Below are 26,485 nucleotides of genomic sequence, written 5' to 3' on the forward strand. Positions count from 1 at the left end.
CCTCGGTGAGACGTAACCCAACGCCTTGCTCCTCTCGCCTCGGGACTCTCGCCCGGGTCACGTAAACCGGGGGGCCCGATTCTGGGGGCTCCACGGAGGTGCAATGGGAAAGCCCAGGCTGGACGAATTTTTAGAGCGCAGCTCTTAGGCGCCCGTTTCCGGCTTGAGCGGCGTCGCCGTCGCCGTCGGCGTAACCAAGGTCATCCCAAGGGCACGTGACCCCCAAGGTCACGTGACCCCCGGTCATGTGACCCCCCAAGGTCAGGTGACCTCTCCCAAGGTCACGTGACCTCCCGAGGTCACGTGGCCCCCGGGAGCTCACGTGACTCCCCCGAGGTCACGTGACCCCCCTCTCCGAGGTCACTTGACCCCCGAAGTCACGTGACTCCCCTGAAGTCACGTGACCCCCCCTCTCCGAGGTCACTTGACCCCCGAAGTCACGTGACTCCCCTGAAGTCACGAGACCCCCAAGGGCACGTGACCCCCCGCCGAGGTCACGTGACCCCCGATGACGTCATCGTCACTGATGACGTCACCGGCATCCGCATTGTCATCGTCATCATCACTGATGACATTATCAGTGACGTCTCTGATGACGTCACCGGCATCCGCATCGTCATCATCCCTGATGACGTCACCGACATCCGCATCGTCATCATCACTGAGGACGTCATCAGTGACGTCACTGATGTCGTCACCGGCATCCGCATCATCACTGATGACGTCACCAACATCCGCATCGTCATCATCACTGGTGACGTCATCAGTGACGTCACTAATGACGTCATCGGTATCCGCATCGTCATCGTCACCGACGACATCATCGGCATTGTCATTGTCACCCCCCAAGGTCACGTGACCCCCCCTCCGGTCAGTTGACCCCCCCCCCCCAGTACCCTTCCCTCCTCCTCCTCAAGAGCTGCGCTCTAATTCGGTGTTACAGGGAGTTGTAAACGGCTCTCACTTCTTGGTCGACTGTCTGGGTCTCTGTCTGGCGGGCTCGGTGGCTCTCCGCGCGGAAAACGCGTGACGCTGACAGTACAAAGGGTGTCCCTCTGCACATTGAGTGACGACGAAGAAGTTATCTTCCATCGATTCTCGCTTATAACTATAAGGTTCCGTGATTTCGGATAAATCCGAAAAACTCAACAAAGCACCCGCCGGTAAGATGTTGGTCAGTTCGGATTTATCCGATAAATTCCGAATTTCGATGTGCCAATCCCCCCCCCCTTCCCCCCCCCCTCCCCCCCCCCCCACACACACACACAAACACACACACTTTTTTTTACAATTAATGGTTTGATCAGCGCGTAGAGTCAATGGTCCTGTGAAAATGCCACTAAACGAATTGTTTCGAATTTCGGACAGGACAACAGGTCATTGTACTTTCGGGTCACGACAAAAGCCACTATTTATGTTTCCAGTTTGGGTTATACTATTTGTGCTTCAGGGGAAGGAGAGGTTAAATTTTTTTTGAACAGTAAAAGCAATGGTGGGGGAGAGGGACAGTTGAAACTTGTCTATTACACCCTTACCACTCTACCTCGCGTGGCCGCGCGGTAGGGAGATGGAATAGTATGGAATGAATACAAGCTTCCCAGCGACTACCTCCAGGTGTTTATTGATTTTAGGGTATCGACATTTATCGAAGCAACACTTGTGTGTAACTTTTCTCGTAGGACAAATCAGTATTGCCAGTAGTAATGACACCAACGCCAAATACAACTGAAGAAAATAATAATTAATACAAACACGAGTTTTTTTTTGTTTTTTTTTTATCGAGCATACGTTTACACCCGGATAGTATTTTTTTTTTTTTTTTTAAGAATAAACACTGCGAAATTGAACTCCGAATTTCGGAGAATTGGGAATCAAACAAACATAAACTCCGATAAACTCCAAATTTTCGGCAAAAAATACACGCTTCCATCGATTTTCGTTTATAACCCGTCACAGTTCTGGAAGATTTTAAAACTTACTAAGAAAAATACCATGTATCCCTTTTGAATTGAAGGGACCACATCATGCGCAGTGACGAATGTTGCTCTGTGCTAAACGACGTTTTTTCAAGGTCCTTTCAAAATCCTTGTGTACACGCAGTGCCACAATTACGTAACTGCGAGTTCTTTCCAATGGACCCTATTGTTACTGATTCTGTGGGAATTATGAATTTAATCTGCAAATTGAAGTTTTCCACTTGTTGTGGCGTTGATGGAATTAACTCAAAGTTTCTAAAAAAACAAAAAAAAAAAACAAAAAAAAAAAAACCAAAACAACACTGGTCTATTCATTTTTTTATCGCACATATTCATATGATCGGAAGGTGGTTGCTCTCCACAAGTCCGACAATACACAATACCCCACGCTTTACCGAGCATCCTCTGGAAAAAAATTTAAAATGTCATCTCATCAAACCTCCGTGTCTTTTCTCGAGTCTAATTAATATTTCAGCCCCTTTCAGCATGGTCTTCGCAGAAACTAATTCTAATCACCGAAGAAGTTAATAATTTTCCTTTTTTACTGTATTAACTGAAATAACCAATCATCCCTTAGCCTTCACCATCCAATCCGAATCCAACTAGCCAGTCTGTCGCGCATGCGCGTAACAGTCGAACCTGAGTCGAACTTTTCACAAGAAGGTAGAAAAAGACGACCCTGGTCGAACGCGAACCTCGACCGGTTCGCTACACTCCTAGTCGTGAGTAGGGATGTCGTGAACCGGTCGAGGTTCGTGTTCGACCAGGTTCGACTTTCTCAAACTTGAAGGTTTGTCGAACCACTGGAACCCCGAAAGTTCGACCTAAAAATCCGGTTCGACAAAAGTTCACGACATCCCTGACTCGTGAGTGCGACGTCGGCGGTTTTCTCGCGACTGCGATTTTCAATAGTGAACGACATTGCGCTCGGTTTGGAAAACCCAGTAAGGTGGGCAATGATCACCGGCAAGTTGATGCTTGCGACGCGCGAACATTTCTCGGCGGAGGTACGGTGTGCGAAGGTCAGTACACGACAAGGAGGGTACACGAGACCTCTCTTGCCCAAGCAACGCAGGCGGACACGACCGGTCGACCGCTCGCGTCGCATTCTCATGTTTAAACAAATCTAACATGTTACTCTAGACAAAAAAAAATCTTTTTTTCTTTTAAGTTACAGCATTTCGAGTGTGAAATAAAAATTGTGACTATCTTGGTGGCGTTGCAAGCGCGAGATGCTTGGACTTTCGCGTTGCGGCGGAGACGCTATTCTAAAACTCTCTTGCGTAGCGTGCGCTAACGCAAGCGCTAAATTTAGCGCTGGCGTGCGCTAACATTGCGTACGTTATTCTAAAACTCCATATTGTCTTGATAGGTGGTCATCGTGACGAAAGGTACGTCGAGGACTATCGCCGCCCCGAGGAGCCGGAGGAGACTAGAGCACTATATAGCTCCTACGGAGCAGAGTAGCGCAATCCTTTGAACTCCGTGTTTTGCCGACAACATGGCCGACAGAGCGGATCGGCGCGAGTCACGTGGTACTCAGGGTTCCAGGAGGCGGCCAGCCCTATGGGAGAATACATGGAGATCGACTCAACACGGCTGATTAGAAAATGAACGCCGAGTTCACACTTTTCAAAACTAGTCTGTCGTGAATTTAGTAAAGCACTAAACATTTTATCAAAGTTTTAATAATATCGGATGCGTGTGCAAATTTTGAGAAGGCTATTTCCAAGTCAATGGCGTTTGAAGCAGACGATTTTTGCTCGCAGCGGAGATGGGCTTTTCGGGTTGGCCGGAGCGGGTCACGTGAATGGTGTGACGTCGCCGTGTCGTCTGCTGCATGATGCCGCTCAGGCAATTTTTTAAAAAAAGTCACGTCCTTGCGGGGCACAAAACTTAGCGAAAATTATTCTAAAATGTTTCATTATTATGTCAAAAACGACTGCCATTCCGTACATCCCCACAATACTGAAGAAACAACGATTTTCTCACGTTCTCCATGCATTTCTGACCGCAGTTGGAACCTCCGGGCGTTCGCCACTAGTCGCCGAGAGGCGGCGTTCTAGATTGCGCTACTAGACTAGATACGCGCGACGGGAACGCCACCCGGCGGAAGGAAAGGAAACTAGGCACGCAAGCGCTTGGAACGATTACAAAGAGAGGGCGGTGAGAGCCCTCTCTTTTTTTTCTTGACGCACACGAAAAGTACACGGAACCCTAGCGGTAAAAAGCTTCGCTGTAAAATAAGAAATCGCTAGTGCCCTCATTGATGCCTTTTCTCTCAAGTCCCCGAAGCGCGAGTACAGTTCAATCTGTATCCAGAAGCGTCACCTAATGCTAATCAATTTCGGAAAAGGTAACCATGCATTAATCTTGAACAGCTCGCTTGCACCTTTGCGTTCATTGCATTATATATCAGCATAACCACGCATTTGTTTAAAATTTATTGACCTCCGAAACACAGGTCTCCGTCCAACTAAACACCGTATAACCACTAATATTTCTATGGACTCGATTCTGCCAACATGCCAATGCAACACCACAAACATCGTTAGTCAGTGTGTTCAAAGTTTCCCGCGTCCGCTCTAAAAAAAATTGGGTTGTGTGTGTGTTTATACAGCCTAGAACTTGGTCTGCCTCACAGGGGCGACGAGTCTCCCAGCTGTAGATGAGAAATTTAGCCAGTGCGGTACAGCCGCTAGCCTGGGGTCTTTAACGTGCACCACGCAGTAGTGATACACGACCGCACGCCGGTACGATGCTCATCCAGATCGAAACGGGCAGGGGTGGGGCTCGAACCCAGGATCCCTAGGTTCTGCAGCGCGAGCAGCGCGTCCGCTCTGCAAGCTCTTGGGAGTGCGGATAAGAATCCAACGTGATCCAACACAATCCGCACAGCAAACATCGTCAGTGTGTTCAAAGTTTCCCGCGTCCGCTCTGCACGCACTTGGGAGTGCGGATACGAATCCAACGTGATCCAACACAATCCGCACAGCGGATTACAATCAACCACTATCTGCGAATCGGCAGCCTATCTACTACCTCTACTACCTTTCTACTGTTTGTTTACCTCTGCACACAGTTTGAAAAGCGACCTGAGGCCTTGCGGGTCTCCATGTGATTAAAAACCCAAGGTAAGCCATTTCCACTTAGAATCGCTTAGCTAAGTATGAGTCTCGCCGATGCGCTGCGAAAAGCCGCTCGTACAGCGGCCGACGGAGACAGCGGCAAGACGGACACGGAGCTGTTTGCCGAACTCTACGCCAGCCGAAGCAAGCATTCGGAAGCAAACGCGATCCCACGGTTCCACTACAAACTGCCGTCGGACGACAACGTACTCTCCCAAAAACTCCGCGAGGAGTCTCGGGCCCGTTTCCTGGAAAGACGCAGCGTTGAGCTCCTCGATCACGACGAACTCAAGACCCTCCTGAGCGAGCTGGAAAACAGCCCTTCTCCACCTCTTCACGAGGAGTCCATGATCAACTATGGCGATTTCAAGAAAGTCGAAAGCCGTTGCGGCGAGAAGTACCGCTCTTTCTTCTCAGCCAAGGTGTTCTCGAAGCTCTTGCAGAACGACCCTTACGGGCGGATCTCCGTGCTGGACTTGTTCAACTACGTGATGAAAAAGGTCTGGCTCCGGCAGACCCGCATCGGACTGTCCCTCTACGACGTCTCGGGTCAGGGCTACCTCCGCGAGCACGACCTCGAGACCTACATCAAGGAACTCATCCCCCAGCTGCCACAGATCGACGGCATCGAGCGGTCCTTCCACTCGTTCTACGTCTGCACCGCGTTGCGCAAGTTCTGTTTCTTCCTAGACCCGCTTCGAACGGGAAGAATCAAGATACAGGACATCCTGTGCTGCCCTTTCCTCGATGACTTCACGGAGCTGCGCGACGACAAGCTCACCAAGACGGATCTGGAGAACAACTGGTTCTCCGCGCCGTCTGCTCTCAAGGTCTACGGAGACTATCTCAACCTAGACCGCACCAGGACCGGGATGCTGAGCAAGTCCGAACTGGCACGCTACGGCAAGGGCTCCTTAACGGGGGCCTTTGTTGACAGGGTCTTCCAGGAGTGCCAGACGTACGACGGGGACATAGACTACAAGACTTACCTGGAGCTCGTGCTTGCTCTGGAGAACCGTAAGGAACCGCAGGCCCTGCAGTTCTTCTTCCGGATCCTGGACGTGAAAGGATGTGGCTACCTGGACGTCTTTTCGCTCAATTACTTCTTCCGCGACATCCAGGAGCAGATGAGGCTTCATGACCAGGAACCGGTGGGATTCGAGGACGTGAAGGATGAGATCTTTGACATGGTGAAGCCCGAGGATCCAACCAGGATCACACTGCGTGATTTGATTCGTTGTGGGAAGGGGGGCACGGTGGTGAGCATCCTGATAGACTTCAACGAGTTTTGGGCTTACGACAACCGAGAGACGCTGGCGGCAGAGGTGTAACTGCGCAGTGTGTGAAAAGTCTTTGGTGCATGATGAACTGGTGACTTTTCTTTGTACATACATGGCAACTTCTTGGGAAGCCTTCTTTTGTATTTTCATCAAAGACATTTGGGGTGCCTCTATAACCCTAGCATCAAATTAAATAAAAAAAAAAACTTGACTGCAAGTGTTGCCTTCATGTTTGCTAGCACTGTTGCGGGGAACTGCGTAAAATGTTCGTCAATCATTCATAACCACCACAACGAACAGATGGGGACATGAAGAAGACGAGTCCTCCTTTATTATGCTCGTTCGCCTTAATATTTTAATTCAGCAGTCTATCTTGTGCTCCGAGAAACTGAGAAAGAGAAGGAGACGAGAGTGTGCGGAGACGTCAGAATGTCAAATTTTGATCGGAATGATTGGGGAATAGACATACCATAAAATACCGTGCAAGCGCCCACTCAAAATTTGTAGATTATTGCAAAAAAAATAGGGGATATGTGCATCTGAGGTCATCAGTTTTACATATGTACCGCGCATATTTTTTCAGATGTTTCAAATGTTGGGGTTGGGCACTTAGCGTGGAATGGGCGGATGCACGGTATTCTACAGTAAAGCCAGCTGCCTTTGTCTTCACTGCACTCGTTGAACAGATTCGAACGCGAGAGTCAGACGCTGGCGTTCCATGTTCCAACGAGTTTGACACGCCGGCATTCCGCGTTCGACGAGTGCAGTGTAGACAGAGGAAGGTAGTTTTAGGTCTACCCATTAATCATTCCAAAAAGAACTTGGCGTTCTGATGTCACCGCACACTCTGATCTCCTCCTCTCCCTCAGTTTCTTGGCGCATATCTTCAGGAGCGATTAGCTTCCACAATGCATATTGAAACAACTTCTTCGTGCAGTCATCATGGATGTGCATATTTCCTCTTTCGAAGTGCCCGCTACACTTCGTTCACCCCCAAGCTGATGCGATTGGTGGGAGCTACACGCTCGCCAAACCAACCAGCCATCTGCTTTACATCACCTGACCACTTTCTCTGCGAGGGGGTGATCGTGTGGCAGAGGATCTACGTACGACTGGTCCAGCGAGCTCGTAGCCTCCACCACGTTGTCAGCTTAGAGGTGAACGGAGCATAGCCTGGTGGGCTAGCAGATGTTCTACAACAGGATTACAATGTTTTTATTTTTGGCGACAGGTCAAAAAGCAAGTAGATGCGTCACCCCAAGAGCCAGGTTTCTGCCTTCGATAACGCTTCGTCACATGCACGGCCAAACCCAGGTGGAAGGCAACGGTCGCACGTTAGGCGGAGCATCTACCGAGATAACCCATCGCCGACCGTAGTCCTGTGCACATTCTGTGTGCTAATGAAGTTAATTGCCCTTATCATGTTACGCTCAGCGTCTCCAGACAGAACCAAAACCGTTTATGGCTCATTAAAAGCACTACCTCGAGTTTCAACGAACCCAAGAAGCGTAAAGCTTTTCCCCCTTCTGCATGCATTTCCGAGTGCTTGTCCTTAGCAGCAGCTTTCCTGCGCCGCAATTTCCCAAAATGAGCGGGGCTGAACGCGCTTGCAGATGATCTTCTACATCCACCCTCCGCTGTTGGACGTTCCGCTGGATCTGCTGCGGGACATTTGCTGCAAGAGGATGGCGCTCCTGATCAAGATCGACGCGTCCGAAGGCGACGTCGAGGCCATCCGACGGGTCCTCGAGCAGGACGACACCTGTCACGAGTGCCTCCACGAGGGCACCACGGAGGACCTCGTGTCGCACTTTGTCGTCAGGTTTGGCCACGTGGAGGACCTATGCGGCACATTCGTAATTTCTCCCACGTTTGTGAAGCGGGGTTTTTGCGCGATAGAAAAAGGATAGATGAAGCTCGGAGCGCCCTTTGCTGCTCGACTACTTTTTTTTTTCAACCAATGTACTCGCACGTATCCGACAGATTCTGTGTGTTTGAGGAAGGGGACTGGTGGCCTAGTGTGTCGAGGCATTGCGGCTCGGAGCACGTGGAGCGAAAGCCCACGCTCTTTGGAATTCCTGCGTTCAGACCCCAGCCCTGCCCGTTCGGGATGAGCATTGTGCAGGTGTGCATCACTACTCCAAGGTGCACGTTAAAGATCCTGGGCTAGCGATCATGTTGCTCTGGCCAAATGTTTCGCGTGCAACAGTGTCGCCGCACCTCAAAGACAGACCGTCCCTACGTCCGAGGGTAAACGTCTGATTCGCTTTCTTGCCGTTGAGGAAGCTTCCTCTTTGCAACCAGCAGGGGCATTTCTTGGCAATAGATAACTCCCTCCATAGCACTCACTAAAGGTGGAACAAACAGAAGATACCCTGTAATGGGTACACAGCCCTAGAAGTAACCAAATAGGCAAAAGGAAAAACTCCTGTAGCCAGTACTGGTCATTTAGCACTGGTCTTATTACTGGTCACTTAGCACTGGACGTATTCCCTCTAGGAAGCAGAGTATCATTCATTTTCCCATCAACCATTAATTTCAAGGTCCCTTTAAGGGACCATATTTAGGCACTGAAAGTTAACTTAGGTAAAGGCATAGGCTGCAGTGTAGAGCTTTGTTGACAGCTACTACAGGCAGGCTTCAAGACCCAGTGGAGATTAACAATTTAGAAGGAATGCATCCTCTTTAGTCGTTAAAGGGGCGTGAATGTGATTATTGCGGGTCTAGGAGTAGCTACGACCTCCTTGGTGACTGACCTCTCCTCATGAAAGACATGCCACACGTAGCTCCTCTCAAAAAAGATTATAAGGCAGCATCTCGCGCAATGTGGATCTCACTTTCACGCTTGTACCCTTTAGAAAACCATCTTAACATGTATCATCGCTGCATATATCTGGAGACGAGGCACAAGTCGCCCAATGCTCATTTGCCTGTAAATGAGCTTGTGATACAAGCATTGACTTTGGATGCTGGGTGCACCCCTTCTCGAAGTTCTCTGAGGTTCCACCAACTTGCTGCGCCTCAGTGTCACCGAAAGTCGTCTTAGCAAAGTGCTATTTTAGTGGGGAGTCTGCAGCGAGTAGGAATTGTGTAAGCGGACGATTTCCTCGCAGGTCCGTCCTAGTGACGCAGCGGTCGGCGCTCGAACACGTTGTGCGTGCAGAGGCCATGCTCTTCCGCTACCGTTTTGAAAAACTTTCCTGGGACGAGAAATGGGGCATCCTTGGGCACATCCGCGAAGAGGTGCAATTGACGCTGGGATGCAAGCTCGCCCAGGACTATCGGAACGTTCTCGAAACGTTGACCAAGGTCCTCGATGCAATGTTCGGAAAATGGGACGACATCAGCCACGACAGGGAGTTCCAAGTTCAAGGTAACTGCGAGCGCATTGGGAACCGTGCCGTAGTTTCGATAGAACGTTCAAGCTGCCACGTTTGAAATCAACATTTTTTTGTTTGTTTCGGGACTCACTCTTACGAGCGGTTGATCCAGCACCCTCGATAAATATCGCAGCACTGCAGGTCGTAATTTTTGGGGAATACATACCGTGCTACCTATGTGATGGGCGTGCATTCTAAATGTATGTAATCTTTACCAAGTCTAAAGTCTCGATCGGGAGGGAAGAAAATATTGGTTTTCCTCCTGCATTGTTTGTTCGATATTTTGATACCGTCTAGATTTGGACAAACATGGGTGCCAGAACTTTCCACGGTGAATCTCTCCACGTGTCTTGCACATTATCCGCGAGCTCAGACGGGATGGTTTCCCTCTGTTTTTATTTTCAGTTCCCTTCGAGCACGCCCTGTCGTTGGTAAGCACCCGCAGCGTGACGCTCAACAGAGGAATCGCCACGGTCATGACGCCTTTTCTGGGCCAACTCTTGACGTGCCTGTTTGAGGAAACGCTCCGCCGGGGAATCGAGCACTTCGGACGTTCGGCCAACTTCCGCCAGCTGTTTCAGGACAAGCGGATGGTTGAGCTCGCAAACGTCTTGCAGGTAAGACCCCGCAGCCTCTTCTTCCGTGGCACCGTCGCTTAAGGCCAAACGACGTGCGAGTGACAGATTGGAACATTCTGGGCCAATAACCGAGTCGCGCTCGCTTAATTCAAGAACAGTAATTCTCAGAGACGGCCACCGCTAGGCTTCAAGAAGATGCACGCGTGTTATTTCAGCTGAACTTCTTATACTGCTGGGTATGTTGTGTCATGCTCAGCTGCATGTGGCATCACCCAATCTTAAAGAACCCCTGAAAAGAAATGTTGTCTTTTGAACAGTAGTTGAAACGTGCAAGCCAAAAAATTAACTTTACGCAAAAAAAAAAAATTACAGCAATATTAACGGCACGAGACACTTTTTAGTTGGCGGACAGCTCCTTTCCACTTGTTTTCTCTCTTGGCATTTCGAGCGCGTGGAGGAGAGGTAAATCGGCTTCGCCTTCACGTTGAGGTGGAAAGACCAAATGACCATCTCGTTGATGAGCGAACGACCATTCTGTGACGTCACGGACTTTGCGCAGAGAATTTCAAATAAATCTCTCGCCGTCAATATTCTAAAAAAAAATATTTTGCATAAATTTTTTTTTTTTTTGACACGTATGTCCCACTAAGGATGTTTAGAAAAAACATTTTTTTTCTTTTCAGTTGCCCTTAAGTACATGTTGCACCTTATTTATGAGTTTCCTTATCTCGCATCAGCTGCTGCCTGAAAAGGCCATATTCACGTCCTTGTTTGAAACGTCAAACAGGGGCTGTTTTAGAAAGATTGCAAGTGCCCCTGCTTTGTATTCACATCGGGTGATTGGAATGCTTTAGCATTCGGATCTGTTACCGGCGATAGCACATCTCTTCTAGTAATCCGAAAAAAATTTTGCTCTTCTCCTCTCACAGCCAGTTTTAACCGCAATATGCATTGCCATCGGCACAAAATCATTTTTCTCTTTTAATGCGAAAGCATTAACTGTCTCATGGAAAGAGCTGACATTTTGAAGCGCAAAAACGGCACCTAGTTTCCTTCTGTTCCATTGGCTGGTGCGCGTCGACAGGGCTCCCATTGGCCGCTGTGCTCGTCAGTTTCTACAACCGCTCACCCCATGGCGCTGCGTGTCCATCAGCGTGTCGTTGCCCCCCTGGGCATGGAGCGTCCAAGGTCACCTTGCCCATGGGAGTACACGCACTGACCGGCGACGAAAAGTACACAGCAGACAAAAAAGGGATCGGACGAGCGACTTGCATGCTTTCGCACTCACAACTCGTAAAAAGTGCTTAGGTGTACCTCAATCTTTTGGTTTCGTGTTTGTTGTCTGCCAGTTACCTTTAGTTCATTTTGTTTCAAGACTGTACCTCACTGTGTTTTCTTAACCCCTACTGCTTGGACAGCCCTGGCCTATTTCTAGTATTCTTTGAAGTCAGAAGTCAAATTTGTTTTATGTATATTTAGACAGCAAGAAGTCGACCTTTCTCGGCTGCAGACGAGAATTACGGCCAGTGCCGGTACTATGCTCATCCAGATCGAAGCAGACAGGGGTGGGCATTGACCATTGAATAAGCGAAACCTCAGGAGTGGGGGACGCGGGAAAGGAGGCGGCGTTGGCCATCGCAGCTGAAACGCGGTGCAGCTGTTCCTTTCGCAATTTTGAGTCTGCGAAAACTTTGGCTCCAAGAATGGCTTTGACTTTCCTGCAGGACCTCGTGAGCAAGAAGCACTCGCATCAGGTGGGACGGGGACTGCTGCTTTGGTCCCAGGTGGCTGCAGAATCTTTCTGGTTCCCGCCCTGCATGGCCAAGATGTATTCAATGCTCCTCAGGGAAAACAGGCTTCCCCACGAGGATAGGGTAAGCCCTCGCATAACGGATGATCCACATTAGTTTCACGCAACGTTGCTTCCAGATTTGTCCGTGTCAGACGCACTATGAATATGCGTTTGCCGGTTATTCCAACCGGTTATTCCAACCGAGATGCGAGTTACGTTCGGCTAACTTTTTAAAAACTAAACGTGTCCATACTTTTAAATAAGAAGCGTTCCGGCAGCTGCCGGCTTTTTTTTCGGGGCTTTTGTGGTCCTTTGGCGGCATCTAAGGGGCCACGGAGCTGTTTGTTCCCCCTGGCTAACCGGGGCTCAGAATGAACACTTTCATAAAACATAAAACAAGAATCCATGCCTGTCTACATACGCTGTATGTTTACATTTATTTTTCCCCTTAACTGACTGGAGCCCCTCTTTAGAAACGCAACCGCCGAGGAAGGGATTATTTCTTGGTGACGAGTAATCCATTCAATCGAGCTCGCTAAAAGCTAAACGAGGGCAAAAGAGAAACCAGCGCAGCCAATAGCTGTCCGAAAACAGAAGGCGCCATGTATGTACTACCGCTGTATCCTCTCATCGAGACGGGGAAAAGAAGGCTCATTTGGTACGTGGAAATCCAAGGGCACACGTTGACGTTCGAAGTTGAAATAACATGTCTAGCACTTTCATAGATCTAGGTGGAAAACAGCTGGGGAGTCGAAAAGCCAGCCCGTGTAATCTCATATTCTAGGCTCGCCCACGACATCATCGCAACGTGCCAACGATCATTCTTACCAGTTCTTGCTAAGAAAAACAACGAAATTGATGAAGCGAATTGCGGCACAAAAAATTGGTGGTGCATTCGGAGCAAAACCACCGCAATGGCGGCAGTTACAAACAAGTCGGCGTTTGTTTATACCAGGTGTAAGTACAGCACGTGTGCAGAAACCAGATTTGTGCCGAACACGCGCCTTGCCCACGGCAGCGCCATTGCCGCGGCGCGACGTCGGAGCTACGTGTCGGCGTACACCTAAACCCTGGATCACGCAGAGTTCCCAGTCTTTGGGTCTCGAGACCGACTCGTGTCCTCACCACTCGTCCGCAACTGAACCGAGCTCGTATATAACGCGTCCAATTTCTCTTTAATTCCTCTCGTGTCCTTTCCAAGCGTACCCGCTAAGCGTCCTCTCCCGCCCAGTTTCGCCTGACGCTGTTCCTCAAGGAGCTGGGGCTTCCAGTGTCCGAGAGCCTGCTCTTGTGGGGCCACTTCTACAGCCAGCGGCCGGGGCGGGGGGCCACCTGCGGCCACGGCTGGCAGACGCACAACCGCCAGCTGCGCTACAGCGTGTGCCACATGTATGGCCTTGAGGGGGCCCGCAAAGACTACACCGCCCACGGCTGCCGCCAGCTGCAGGACACGGACCACTGCCCCTTCGTGGCCGGGGCGGGCCCCGGGGACTTCGGGACGGACGGATCCCTGTCGGTACGTCCATCTTTTGTTTTTCGACTGCCCAGGTCGCAAGTGGCGTCATCGCCCGACCTGTGGCGACTTTGCCGACTAGGGCGAGTTAACTCGTCGCTTTGTCTTCCCGGTGCCAATGTGCTTTATGTGTAGCGGCCTCGCCTCAACGTTCCAGAATTGCCATAGGTCAGAACACTGTGAGTCGATGGAAACTTAATGGCAGTTATGCGGTTACACCGAGAAATCTACCTTTCAGAAAAAACCGGTGCCCTACCCTCCCCCTGGTTGGAGACTTGGTTCAAGGATTTCTTGGGAGGAAACTCAAACAAAAAAAAAAGGCGCCTATAGGAATGGGAGGGAGTCTTTGTACCAACTTGGAGGCGAAAGATAAGCCACAAGGGTCACAAAAGCGACCATTCGGGAGCTCAATCTAGGTCACCGTAGCTCAACGGAGTCGACGGGATCTAGCATCCGCCCGAAGGAACGTTTGCGTTTGCTCGTGGCACACCCACGCAGCTTCGTATCAAAAAATTCTCGAACCGGGAATTGGGTACATCCATTGAGCGAGTAAACCCCGGGCTCACATGGCACGGGACGATGGCGGAGACTGCAAGAAGACGCATGCGGGGTGCGACGACGCGGGTGGCACTGACGCAAGAATGCCGGTTTGCCCCGTTCTCCTCCTAGGATTGCGTGGTGGTCCTCAAAACTGCTGTGGTGGCAAGCGCTTGTTCGAGCCACTAACCTAGGACAAAATTTGGTTCTCGTCATACGAGCGAAATGGGAGAAAGCGCCAGTGTTGCATTTACAGATGTCATGCAATGCGGTGTACCTTTGTAATTGGATGGAAACTAACAAGGTGCAAGCTATTCCCAGTAGTGGCTGTCCACAACATGGCATGCCTTATTATTTAAGCTTTAAAAATGTACAGCTAGGCTGTCCCCCCAAAAAATTTACAAGGTTTGTTACACCGCAAAAAGAAACTCTGCATCTCTGGCGCCCATTTTCCGCCAAAATGTAGATGCCTAAGTTTCAGAACTAACCATTATATTTTTTTATTTAAAAGTTGATTTTCAAAAATGTTTGATGGGAAAATGGCGGTTGACAGAACTCTCAAATACATGGAGCTGAATAGTACAATTTCCCGAATCCACTCCTCTACTCCCCCTAACTAATGACCGTCTGACCTCTGGCTAGGATACACTTAGCATTTCCTCTTTCGCAGGCCTTTTCTCTCTCTCTCTCCATTTACCGAAAATGGGCAAAATTTCCGATTGAAATTCTCAGAAAATCACACAATTTTTGAATGAGATGACGAATAGTTAAGAAATTGGCATCGCGGATCATTAGCGCTACATTTGGGAGAAAAATTATCATTTGGAGTTGCATAGTTATTATTTGCGGTGAAAAGAACTGTACATATTTTTTTTTTTGGGGGGGGGGGGGGGGGGGGACATGCTGTAGCGTTACGAGTCAGTAAAATGGATAGTGGGGTGGACTAGACCAGCGTAGATACCTGCTTCTTGCACATGGTCCATTGTCTTGCTCACTTGATCTCGAAGGCCTCTGGCATACGTCATTGGTAGGTTCAAATTGAAATCTCTACTCGACAACAATCGCTATAAAAGGAACATTGGCGGAGTATTTGACCATCTGGTTTTGCAGAACACCTTTTATAGCAATACAACTGCAAACTTGCACGGTGCCAAGCAAAGTTACTGCAGTATTCAGCAAAACAAAACCTATCATGAATACTTTTAACACACTTCTGTAAAAAAAAACTTTGTTTTTACGAGCATTGCATCACTGCAATTTCCCAAATCTAATTATCATCAACCGAGCAGCTTGTATACGGTGTTGTACAGGTATTAAACTTCACGGGTGAAGAACGACACCTTTCTCCATGCCTACCGTGAAATACCGTGAGGGTGCCCTCCCGCGAGAGATCAGCCATCCCGGTTTTTTGGCTAAATATCCGTACATAACATAAAAATTCCGAAACATCGCCCACCCCCGATCACGTGGTTGATGCGATTCCCATCGGACATCACGCAATGTTTGACGGGAATCGCATCAACCGCACGATCTGCGGTACCGGTGTGCGTGACAAGCGAGTTCACAGCGGGTTCCCGCGTTTTTGTCAGCGTTCCCGTGACATGCAAGGTCGGAACGAGTTCCGGCGTTCTTTGTCCGCGATCTGCGTGATATCGGTTTCCGTGGCATGCAAGTTTTGCAGCCGGTTTCCGCACATGCTCCATGAAACACGAATCTGCTGCATAAGCAGTCTGCGATATTCTTTCCTACGATGCGGGAGTTCGTAGCGAATGAAGTCCTGCGTCTTTATTGCGTTGTGAAACACCAATTTGCCGTGTCCACGATCTGCGGCATCAATTGCCGTGTCAAGTGATATGTAGCGGGTGCCGTGCCAGTGTTTATCACTAATTTTTTTTATAAAGTTTTTCTGCCTCATTGTACCTGCCTCTGTACAATGCTGGTGTTTTCCACCCACTGGGACCACCGATGTGCACGTCTTTCCGAAGGAGCCGGAACGAACGCAGCTTTTCCTCTAGACCGGAGTGCACGTTTCACCCGCAGGCTACGGACATGGAGGACCTCGGCCGGCTGTGCCAAGACGGGAGAGCGTCTGCGGCGTGCAGGCTGCACCTGGTGCGCTCTGCACGGCCACTGTGCCCCGAAGGCATTGACCTCATGGACCTGGACGACGCCCAAGGCTCGTCGGTGCACTTCCAGAAGCCGTCTCAGTACTACCACACCTTCAAGAGTTTGGTGGACCAACTCGGAGGACAGTCTGATGCCGACGTGGACTGAGTGCGTGATTGGAGGGACGAGTGCTCGTCGAAGAGAGGCTGGCAATCGAACCTAGCCCGGTTCGGGAGATGTGCGCGTTGCCGAAAGTTCGGTGGATCTGAGGCGAAGCGCCTGTCTGTTCGGCGGGTTCGAATCTCAGCCGAGGTGCCCACAATCCGACAGAAGTGCGTTGCGGAGAAGGTGCCGTCCGATTGAGATTTCGTGTGCGCATCAAAAGCTCCCCCCACTCTTGGGTGTTTGAAATTAATCCGCGACTCTCCGCCGGGCGTGCCGGATGCCCTTCATAGGTTTGGTACGTAAAAACCCCAAATATGCTTACCGAAAGTTTGGCATTTCGAAACACTGCCGCAGCTGTTTGCCTAAAGTGGGTGGATTGATTTTGCCGACCTTCGACACAAAGTTGCTACTAGTGCGTGGGGTTCTCACGCTGTGATCTCAGGGATGCGAACCTAGGCATGTTTTTCCAGTTTGAGCGTAACTTAACCATGGTTGCGTCGTGCATCGATGCACTATAAACTGGACCCACTCCCACCCTTTCCCCCCCAACATCTGCAATAACCTTAATCACAAAAACCCGAGACAAAGGAACAAATGGAGAACATGTGTGGGCTTTGCAACTACTTCGTTCGAAAATTGTCAAGGGGGAAGGCTCCTTCGCTCTCACTCAAAGTAGCTAGAGGTTCCTTAAGATCATAAAGATTGGGATCCACTGCCGACCACAGGAGAGAAATCGGATAACATGGCTTGCATCGACGTCGCGTCAGCCGCCATTGCTCCGTACCATGTTCCTGTGTACGTACCTTTCGCAGCAAACATTTGGCATCATCGATCCTGTTCCTTTCTAAACGGCTTGCCAAGAAGAACAAATTCGATTTTGCGAGATGTATGCAGAAGGTATGGGCTCAGGAGCATGGTACGGAGCAATGGCGGCTGCTATGGTGCCATATGTCACGTGCAACGCATGTATATGGTTGAAACTCGATTTTATGAGTACAGAATTACCCCACAGATTTTCATAGGGCTCCATGCATTTATGAACTCGAAATAATGAACTAAATTTGACCGTCAACACAATCTAACAAATCCATAAAAAAAAAAAAAAAAGGGTAATTTTGGGTGTATTTTGTTTAAAATGCCTGAAAGTTTGTTGCTGGCATGCCGGCGTAAAGGGTGCGCGACCCTATATGCCGTTTCACATTAACTTGGCCAACTGTGGAGGCTACGGCCCCCGCGACTCAATAGGAGAGTCTGAGCGAGGCACGTGACAACACGTCACCGAAGCATGTATGTCATTGTGTCCCGGCTGTCGTCTGCTGGCCAAGAGTTGTCTGGTGCGAAACCAACCAACTTCGGATGAACGCCCACCGCTGCAACATTGCCGTCTGCTAAGGTAATGATCTCTTCGGGAACAGTTTATGAGACAACCGTACGCTCAATAAGTCACCAACGTTTGAGCCGGAAGTTTCGTCATTTGAAACAAGGCGTTGCGTGATTTCATGCTTCCAGTTTGTCTGGTGCCAGTTGTGGTTCGTTCAGCTGCATCGAGAGCCCTTCTAGGTGTGGTAGCCGTGCTGTATTCATGGTGAAAATGGTTCACTGCTCCGCGGTACGTTCTTCTAATGCAAGCCATCAAGGGCATAAGATGTCTCTGTTCCTGTGGGACAAAGGAACGTAACCAGCGATCGGCCGTTGCTGTTAAGCGAGCGACGGAACGAGGTGACCTGTGGTAGCCAAGCGTTGGTGCTCGTTTACACGCAGCCCATTTTGTTACAGGTCAGCACAACGTGTTCTCTCTTTCTTCACAAAGGGGCCGTGCGAAAGAAGGATTTCTAACAGTCTCTTGACACCCAGAGAAAGGTCTCGATTTATTCGGAAAAAGGTGAGCACTGCTTGTCGTACAAGGCATCCGCGAGAATGCGGCATGCGACCCAAGCGAATGTCGGATTGCCTGTGATCCCGTAGAGGCAATCACTTCATTGCACAACATTTCGTTGACAGACTGTTTCATCGATAGTTTGTTACATCGACAGCTCAGATTAGCTTCTTCTGTAACGAGCTGCTGCACACTGTTGCCGCGAAGTGGCATGAATGGGTGGCTAGCTATAATATAAATAAACCAAAGGACGGGTCAGCTTGCTATAATATAAATAAACAAAGCAAGCAAGCAGCACCTACATTTTGACGGATAATAAGGCAGTCGTGCGACCCTGCGTAGCCCATATCAAGATCGGTGCTCGTTTATGCAAGCTTTCTTCACGACATCATTAAAAAAACGTGCGGGAGGAAAGCCATGGTATACGGGGGACAACTTGTAAGTACAAAAAAACGTGGTGGTTTAAAAGCAAGGATTCTCGCGCATCTAAAAAAAACTTTGTACAGAAGTGGCGTTTCGATTTCTCCAAGAAAGTATGCCAAAGCTCTGATCCGATCGGGCATTTCAACTACCCAAGTCCCACGGCATACATTCACATCTATTTCAGTCAGTGATGTGATCTAATGTAACCATCAAAAATAAACAAAACCCAATGAAGTGCACTGGCTCAAGAGGAAAACAAAAAAACAAAAAAAAATTGTAGAGCCCATGCACTTCATGTGAAGATGGAGGACCAGTCACCTTCACATGAACCTCAAGTATGATTCCTAAAGGACGACTTCTAGGACGATGCCTAGAGGACGTCTAGGATGACCTCAAGGACGACTTCTAGAAAGACGCCTAGAGGACAACATCTCGGATGACCTCAAAGACGACTACAAGGATGATTTCTAGGACAACCTCGTGGACGATTTCTAGGATGACCTCGAGGATAACGCCTAGAGGATGATGCCTAGGACTACCTCAAGGATGACTTTTAGGACAACGGACAACCTCGAGGAGGACGTATCGGACCTGAAGGACAATGTCTCGGACCTCAAGGACGACCTCGAAGATGATGCCTAGAGATGATAACAAGGGATCAGGACCGCACTATCTAATAAAGCCAAGGAAGGCTGACTCATGCTGCTTGCCCCCTCTTTTTATTTTTATTTATTCCTACTTGCCAGTACCAATGGGGAGTTTTCTGTTGACATGTGAGGACGCATTTTTCCCCAGACCCTAGCCCATAACAGCTTCGCTGTAATTGCTAACCTAGCCCGTGTTTTTATACAATGCAGAAAACGCGGTGAGAGTGCAACTTGCTGCCGGCTGCGTCTCCCCTGCGCTTCCGTGGCTGTTCTCGATGCTTCCGAGTACCGATTCCTACTTAACATGCACATAGAAGTAACTTCAGACGCTCAGAAATTTGTAACCTACCCAGCAGCAGAGGGAGGCAGCTCTAATTGATCGGGTTCAACACCCGCGCAAACTTCGATAGCAGCCATGGTGCTGCGTCGGCTGCTAGCTACAAACCGGAAGTGAAAATGCCCATAGTGCTTTGCGGCTGCTGCCAAACGCCAATCACCTACTTACCTGTGCACCAGTGGTGGGTGCTAATGCCAGGACAATGTTTTAAACAGAAGCGGTCGATTACACGACTGGATAGGAGCGCCGAAGGATAGGGACAAAGCGAAGGAGGTAACGACAACACGGAGCGCTTCAGTTGGGCTAGTTGGTTTATGACTGGATGGAAGCACCGAAGGACAGGGATGAAGTGAAGGAGGTAATGACAACAGGGAGCACTTCAGTTGGGCTAGGTTTTTTACGACAGGATAGAAGCGCCGAAGGACAAAGACTAAGTGAAGGAGGCAACGACAACACAGAGTCATTACCTCCTTCACTTTGTCCCTGTCCTTCGGCGCTTTTACTGAGTCGTGGACCAACTAACCCAACTGAACATTTTGTCGATTACACGGCTGCAATCGCCAACGGCCACGATTCTAAAAGGAGAAAAAAAAAAAATTGGCAGTGAATACGGATGTGGAGTCACTACTTTGGTTTAAATACTTCAAACTCATAAATTTGTTAATGTTTATTCCTTATTTTTAATATATTCTCGATAGAGATGGAATATGCGAGTTTAATTGACGTTGGAAGAGAATCCTAGAAATACTTGTCGCGTACGGCGCTGTTGCTGTGGTGGTAACCAGTTACTTGAGTAATAACGAGGCCTTTGTGGGCTCGACTCCACCACTTTGTGTTCTCACGTGACTTGCTCCGATGCTCTGGAAGCACACATGCAAAGGGAAAAGAACTTTTTTTTAAAACAGCCTAGATAAAAAAGAATGTCATAAAACAAATTCACAACAAAAAAAATAGAAAGTTTAGAGCTATATATACGGCGCGAAACAAATTTGTAGTTGGCGCTATGGTCCCGTGGTACTTGCACTCTTTTGGGAGCTTCCTATGGGTTCTAAAAGTTACTCATTAATCTTCCGTTTGAAGTGCAAAGATTAAAGAGTAACTTTTATATCCCAAAGAAAGCTCCTGAAAGAGCGCAAGCACCACGTGATAAAGCTGTCTGCCAATGGGAAATCGGCAGTGGCGCGCCAGAGTGTTTCCTTTCGGCGGATACGGTATGGAAAAACATGTTAAACCAACGGCGACGCGATTTGCAGCGGCGCGCAGGTGCATTACGTGACCAGTGGCGGCGCCTGCGGGTGCCAACTACAAATTTTTTTCGCTGTGTAAATATAGCTCTAAAAGCTTTTTCGGCAAAATTTGTTTTATGGCATTTTTTTTTATCTAGGCCGTTTAAAATAAATGTTTTTTTTCCTTTGCCTGTGTCCTTTAATCGGTTGCGGGTGCCACAGTCAAAAAACAATCTCTGCACTCGGGACGTCAATTGTACCAGACGACGCCAGTCGTTTCGTTTCTGTCGCACGCAACAGATGGCACTGATGGAGTTCACCAGTTGTTCGGTTTGGTCACCTTCCGCCCTCTCATTAGGCCCAACAACGAGTGCGACGAGAACGGCGTCGCTAGAGTATGCTTCGCCAAAACAAAAACAGCAGAGAGGTTTTCAGTTGGAGCACCTCCAGCACGAGCATCCTACTTGACACTTCAGTGTCCCATAATCTCCGAGTGCGCAACAGACGCACGACAGAATACAACAAGTGCACATCGAATGCTAGGCCTCGGAAAGAGACGTTGCCACCGTGCACTTATCTTATTAGTGAATTCTGTGTCGCCGTAAAACGGGGCACCGAAAACGAAGAATTCAACCTCAAAGAAGACGCGGAAATCATTCGTGCTTGGATTGAAAAAAACACTCTTTTCGCGTCTCTCGTAGGGTATGCAAACTTCAACGCAAGCCCTCGCCGGCTCTCGCAGGGCCACGGATCGTGGTGTTAGAAAAAAACATTAGTTTGTTTCCTCGAGTGTTTCGAGGTTTCCTTCACGCACCAGCGATGCAGGTCGTCTTTGCAAACTAAATTCGTACGCGTATAAATCATTTTTTGGCACGTGAGCACTGCGGAGGTGCAGTATCACAATAGGTCTCTGGATGCCGCCGTTAAAACCATGCAGAGAGCAAGTCGTCTGCTTTTCGCGCGGGAGTTGCGGAGACGTCAGAACGACGTCGAGCTCTGGTTGACTTTGATAGAAAGGATAGTGTGTAGACTTCAAAGTTAGACGCTTTAAGGTCTACCCACTTTTTTTTTCAAATTGGCCAATAAGAAATCGGCGTTCCGACATCGTTGTAACCCCTGTGCAAAAAGCAGACAAACTTCAGCTCCGCATACGTCAATTGTACTCAATGCCCGAAAAATGCCATTTTCAGTTTAACTGAGTAATTTGCAGCTCCTCCCAGCGTTAGGTTAACCAGTAAAAAGATAAATAAGGAGCGTACGTTGCCGAGTTTTCAGCACGTTTCTGGTACAAAATCCGTTTGGAGAAAAGGAGGAAGTTTGGGGACTTTTTTGACGCCCACGAGCATTGTGACCCCAAGCGGTTTTCAGCCAACAAAAACACAAAAGTATTGTCACACATTTATTCCTTTGTTTTGTACACCTACGCTATCACAACACAACAGGTGTCCAATTTGTGAGAAACCAGAACTACAAAATTGAGCTGCTCCTTGCGACATTTTGAGAATTCTTTTTCTTAATCTAAATGCCTGGCCAACACGTTTGTCGGCAAAGTTAAAAACAAAAAACGAGAGACCGCTTGCCCAGTCGAGAACAAGAGACTGTCGTTCACCGGCTTCTAAAAAAAGGTTTGACTGGGAGAGAGCGGTCTCCTTCGCGTGTCGTTTGAATTGTCTGACTAACGCGTCAGACCGATTCGTAATTAACGCGCGCAAGAAAAAATTGTAGATTTACATTGTGATATTTTTACAGTGCAGTGAAAATCTCGTGAGTCCTCTTGAGCAGTCTGACAACAATGTGGGGAAAAAAAAGAAAACAGCTGCATAAACTTTTCAGCATTACTATGTAACATGCTCCTAATTGCACATAAAAAATAAAAAAAACAACAGCTACTATATATAAAAAAAAAGCTTGTTCAAAGCATCTAAAACACGCACGTAGCAGTATGCACTCGTATAAACACGTGGAAATACAAAAATGAATGCACAGATTAGCTGCACCGATTGCCACGAGGTAAGAAAAAAACAAAACAATAAACATCCAGGCATGGAATTGTTTCCGTTCACTTTCGCTATTGCTATGGGCCACGGTGGAAGTTCACATATATGCGTTATGTACAGTACTTGCAACCCCAGACTCTCTGTACACGAGCAATAGGCGAGAGAAATCCGTAAAAAAAAAGAAAAGGAAAATGGTGGAGCCGCTGTTATCCATGAAGAAACGGAAACGAAACGGGTCTCTGTCTGCCGACTTTCTCGACCAGTGTTGCCACGCTCGGTTCTTTGGCACGTTTTCCTGAACGTCTCCCGTAAACGCAGGGACTCGTCTTTGTGGAAGAAAATCAAACACGCCCCCTCGGCGTTTCCGCCAAGAGGGCGAAACATCGTAGTGACTGAACGCACGAACGACGACGTACTACGTGGGAAGATTATTTTGCTGCGTGGAGGGCACTGAGCGTTGTTGCCTGAGTATGTCGCTACTGAAACCCACCTCTAAGCCCTGGCCAGAGGGCAGCCCTATAAACACTGCGTCAAACCGCGTAAAATTAGCATCCGAGGGGCTCCGGTAAAAGCTGCCATTCCGAGTCGCTCGTGAGATGCGTGGCATGATTTGTCTTTCGAGTGGCATGTGCCAAGACGGCAGGACTAAAACTGGCGTCTGTGCTAACGTCTTGCTGTTCTCGACGGCAGGGTTCTCTCGGAACGAGACTACCGAGAGCGTCGTGTAAATGCGTTCCGCAGCCGCTACGTCGGTTCCGTGGCGCCGAGATCCGAACCGCGCGGCCGCGATACGTTTTCGGCAAAGAGTATAAAACGAAATGCTGCAAACGCTCGGCGAACGAAGCGTGAAACGAGACGTCCCGGCGACTTTGCAGAGTGTGCCGGCACCTCTCAACGAAATAGCTGCCGCGTCGCGAGACGATTAAGTAGAGGAACGAGACACGAACGAGCAAAAATTGACAGGTGGCATTGTAAACCTTGGAAAGCTCGTAAAAAAGGACCCTTCTTCTCGGTAGCGTAACGTATGGCGCTCGAAACGATACGGTGGCATCCGTGACTAGCACTTCTAAGCTACCTCGTCGTCTTTTTTTTATTATTTTTTTCTCGTCGTCCTGTTGCGGGGGTTGGGACCGAACAACGAGAAACTGGCCGCAGATTCCTCTTGGCGTTGGCGTTTCCCTCGTTTCGGCCGCTCCGCCGTTTGTCTGCCACGCTTCGCAGACGACCCCGTCGAACGCTAGACTTCTCAGCGTCTTTGACGGTACTCAAAACCAACAAGACGACGGCATCTATTTGGCGCCACTACCTGGAAGCGCACGGTAAAAAAAGGACGACAACATTTGACAGAAAACACAGAAAGCGAACGAAAGGCCGGCACCCCGTCACGTCCCGTGACCGCGGGGTGCACGGCCTCGCACGAAATTCGGGACGTTTGGCATCTTGTTTTCCCGGCGCCACCCGGGGGTGGCGCGGGGGGCGGACCCTTGGTGGCGGTCCTAGGCCAGGGGGTGGTCCCCCCGGAGGGGGCCCTGGCCATCCAGGTAGTCCACCTGCAGGTCCCCCTGGAGCAGGCCCTTCTTCTCCTCCCCGTTCACCGCCCCGTCCGCGTACAACGAGTCGTACACCGGGTTGCTGAAGTTGGTCGCCTGCGACACCAGAGAAGACCCTTCCGGATTTCTCCTCAAACTTTTGGAGAATCACGACTATTCCGGAAAACAGCATAAACAAGCCCCAACCTCGCACCTCCCCGGAAATCAATCAATACGTCGCCCGGTGACGCACCCCGGGCGACGTACTGATCTGCTTCCATCCCTTGGGAGGTGCGTCCTCGCCTCCGCCATTACAGACGAGCCCGGAACGCGCCTCAATCGAAGAGCGGCAATCGCGTTCCTTGCCCGATTCCCGCCGGGGTCGGCTGTACGAGCCCACCTTGTCGGGGTCGAGGCCAAAGGAGGCATTGAGTGCCTCGGCGGCGTCGTCCTCGCAGTCTCCCCGCAGGTAGATGGGGTTGCTGATCTCCACGTTGCCGGTCCCCCCGCTGCTCTCCTGCATCCGCACGTGGTGGAAAGGGCGCGACCTGCGACGCAAGCGTGGCCGTCCCTCGAGTCAGTGGTCGTTCCGCGACCGCGAGCTACTCCTCCAGAAAGCACGTTTGACGACCCTCGCGAGCCAGGGACGAAATGAAGCAAGCGAGGCACGCACGTGCCATTGCGCGCCTCGCTCCGACACTCCGAGAGACTCGCCCGGCCGCTAGCTTTGCCGTTTGCCGAGTTAAGCCGAAACAAGACGTGGCGAGAGGATCGTCGGGCGGCGCCACCCCTGCGTACGAAATCGTTTCTGGCGATTGCCGTCGCTTTCCAAGTTTCGGGTCACAGTAGCGGACTGTCTCCCTTACTTTACCATCGCGACCAACCTTGTAGGCCGAGAGTACATGACATTAACCGGTAGCACACCTAAAGTACCAAACTTGACGCGGCTCGCGCGGGCCGCCGGCTCGATGAACGCTACTTGAGGACAACATTCACATTCGTCAATGTCGTCCAAGTAGCTTCTCATAAAACTACTGTTGGATTCCCCGTTTTTTGTGTTGCGTGCACTCTTTCACCCAGCATCTTTCTTTAGAAAGAAGCTATTTGTAGCCTTCAGCATCTAATGGTGTCACTGCCATAACAGAGTGGCGCCGTTTCACGAACTCCTAGATTTTTCCACCCTCCTTGGTGTCTGTTCTCGTCCTGAAACCGGGACGAGAACGGCGCAGAGGAGCTTGAGCAACGCTCGAGCGTCTGGCCAGCCTCAAGCATGCCCGCGTAGCCATGATGGAAAGCAACTTTCTTCCCAAGGAGACGCCATCCCGTGGCTCACCTCTTCCTCTTTCGGTAGATCAGGACTGCCAGGACGAGGAGCACCGCCACCGAAACGATCACCACCACGGGGATCAAGATGGCACCCAGCACTGCACGGACAGGCGCCAGACGGGGCGTCAAATTCACCGACGTCGAACGCCGCGTTGCAACAACTCGAAGCGAAAGGCTGAAATACAACACATTCTCTAGGGGAAAAATAAAAAAAACAATGTCGCCGTTGATCCTGAAATTCCCGTCGCGCCAAAGTAATTTTAATTGCGCGTAAATAAAAGATAGATAACGATACGTTCCGTCGAGGCAGCGACGCGTTCTCCGTATTTGTCCATGCGCGTCCACGAATCTCCTTCACAGATTTTCTGAGCAAAACTAGTCTTTGAGGTGACTTCAGCGAAATGCCCCTTTTAAAGAAAAGTTAAACCTTCCCGCAAGGATTTGAAAGCGTAGGATTCCGTGTTTTCTGAGTTTATTTCTCAAGAAATTTGGAGGGTGTCTTTCGGTGTTTATTTTTTGCCCAATATTCGGAGTTTATTTTTGTTAGATTTTCAAATTTTCAAGATTGAAAATAAAAGTATATATTAACCGGCAGGTATAACCCTGGCCAAGGTCTATAAGAATGCTCGTGCACTGCATGACATTGGCACCCTTGCCATTAGTGATACT

General features: G+C 49.5%; 3 protein-coding genes across 3 annotated transcripts in view; 2 read left to right on the top strand and 1 right to left on the bottom strand.

Moving 5' to 3' along the window:
- The first annotated feature begins 4,971 nt into the window (after positions 1-4,971).
- LOC8032450 (serine/threonine-protein phosphatase 2A regulatory subunit B'' subunit gamma) lies at positions 4,972-6,594 on the top strand. Its single transcript, XM_002409962.4, has one exon. The coding sequence runs from the start codon at positions 5,146-5,148 to the stop codon at positions 6,433-6,435; it is 1,290 nt and encodes a 429-aa protein (XP_002410006.3). The 5' UTR covers positions 4,972-5,145; the 3' UTR covers positions 6,436-6,594.
- LOC8032447 (probable DNA primase large subunit) lies at positions 5,072-18,012 on the top strand. Its single transcript, XM_042288822.1, has 7 exons — positions 5,072-5,110; positions 7,998-8,206; positions 9,498-9,757; positions 10,170-10,381; positions 12,067-12,216; positions 13,366-13,650; positions 16,225-18,012. The coding sequence occupies exons 2-7, from the start codon at positions 7,998-8,000 to the stop codon at positions 16,456-16,458; spliced, it is 1,350 nt and encodes a 449-aa protein (XP_042144756.1). The 5' UTR covers positions 5,072-5,110; the 3' UTR covers positions 16,459-18,012.
- A 4,338-nt stretch (positions 18,013-22,350) lies between these two features.
- Positions 22,351-26,485, bottom strand: part of LOC115332163 (prolow-density lipoprotein receptor-related protein 1) — a 138,756-nt gene continuing 134,621 nt past the window's right edge. Inside the window, exons 84-86 of the mRNA XM_029994515.3 lie at positions 25,824-25,914; positions 24,891-25,038; positions 22,351-24,607 (exon numbers count right to left, since the gene is read on the bottom strand). Of these exons, the coding sequence (XP_029850375.2) occupies positions 24,458-24,607; positions 24,891-25,038; positions 25,824-25,914 (389 nt within the window). The 3' untranslated portion in view covers positions 22,351-24,457. The remainder of the gene's footprint in view (positions 24,608-24,890; positions 25,039-25,823; positions 25,915-26,485) is intronic.

This window comes from Ixodes scapularis, unplaced genomic scaffold (assembly GCF_016920785.2).
Source record: "Ixodes scapularis isolate PalLabHiFi unplaced genomic scaffold, ASM1692078v2 PGA_scaffold11__112_contigs__length_91849675, whole genome shotgun sequence".
NCBI classification, from domain to species: domain Eukaryota; kingdom Metazoa; phylum Arthropoda; class Arachnida; order Ixodida; family Ixodidae; genus Ixodes; species Ixodes scapularis.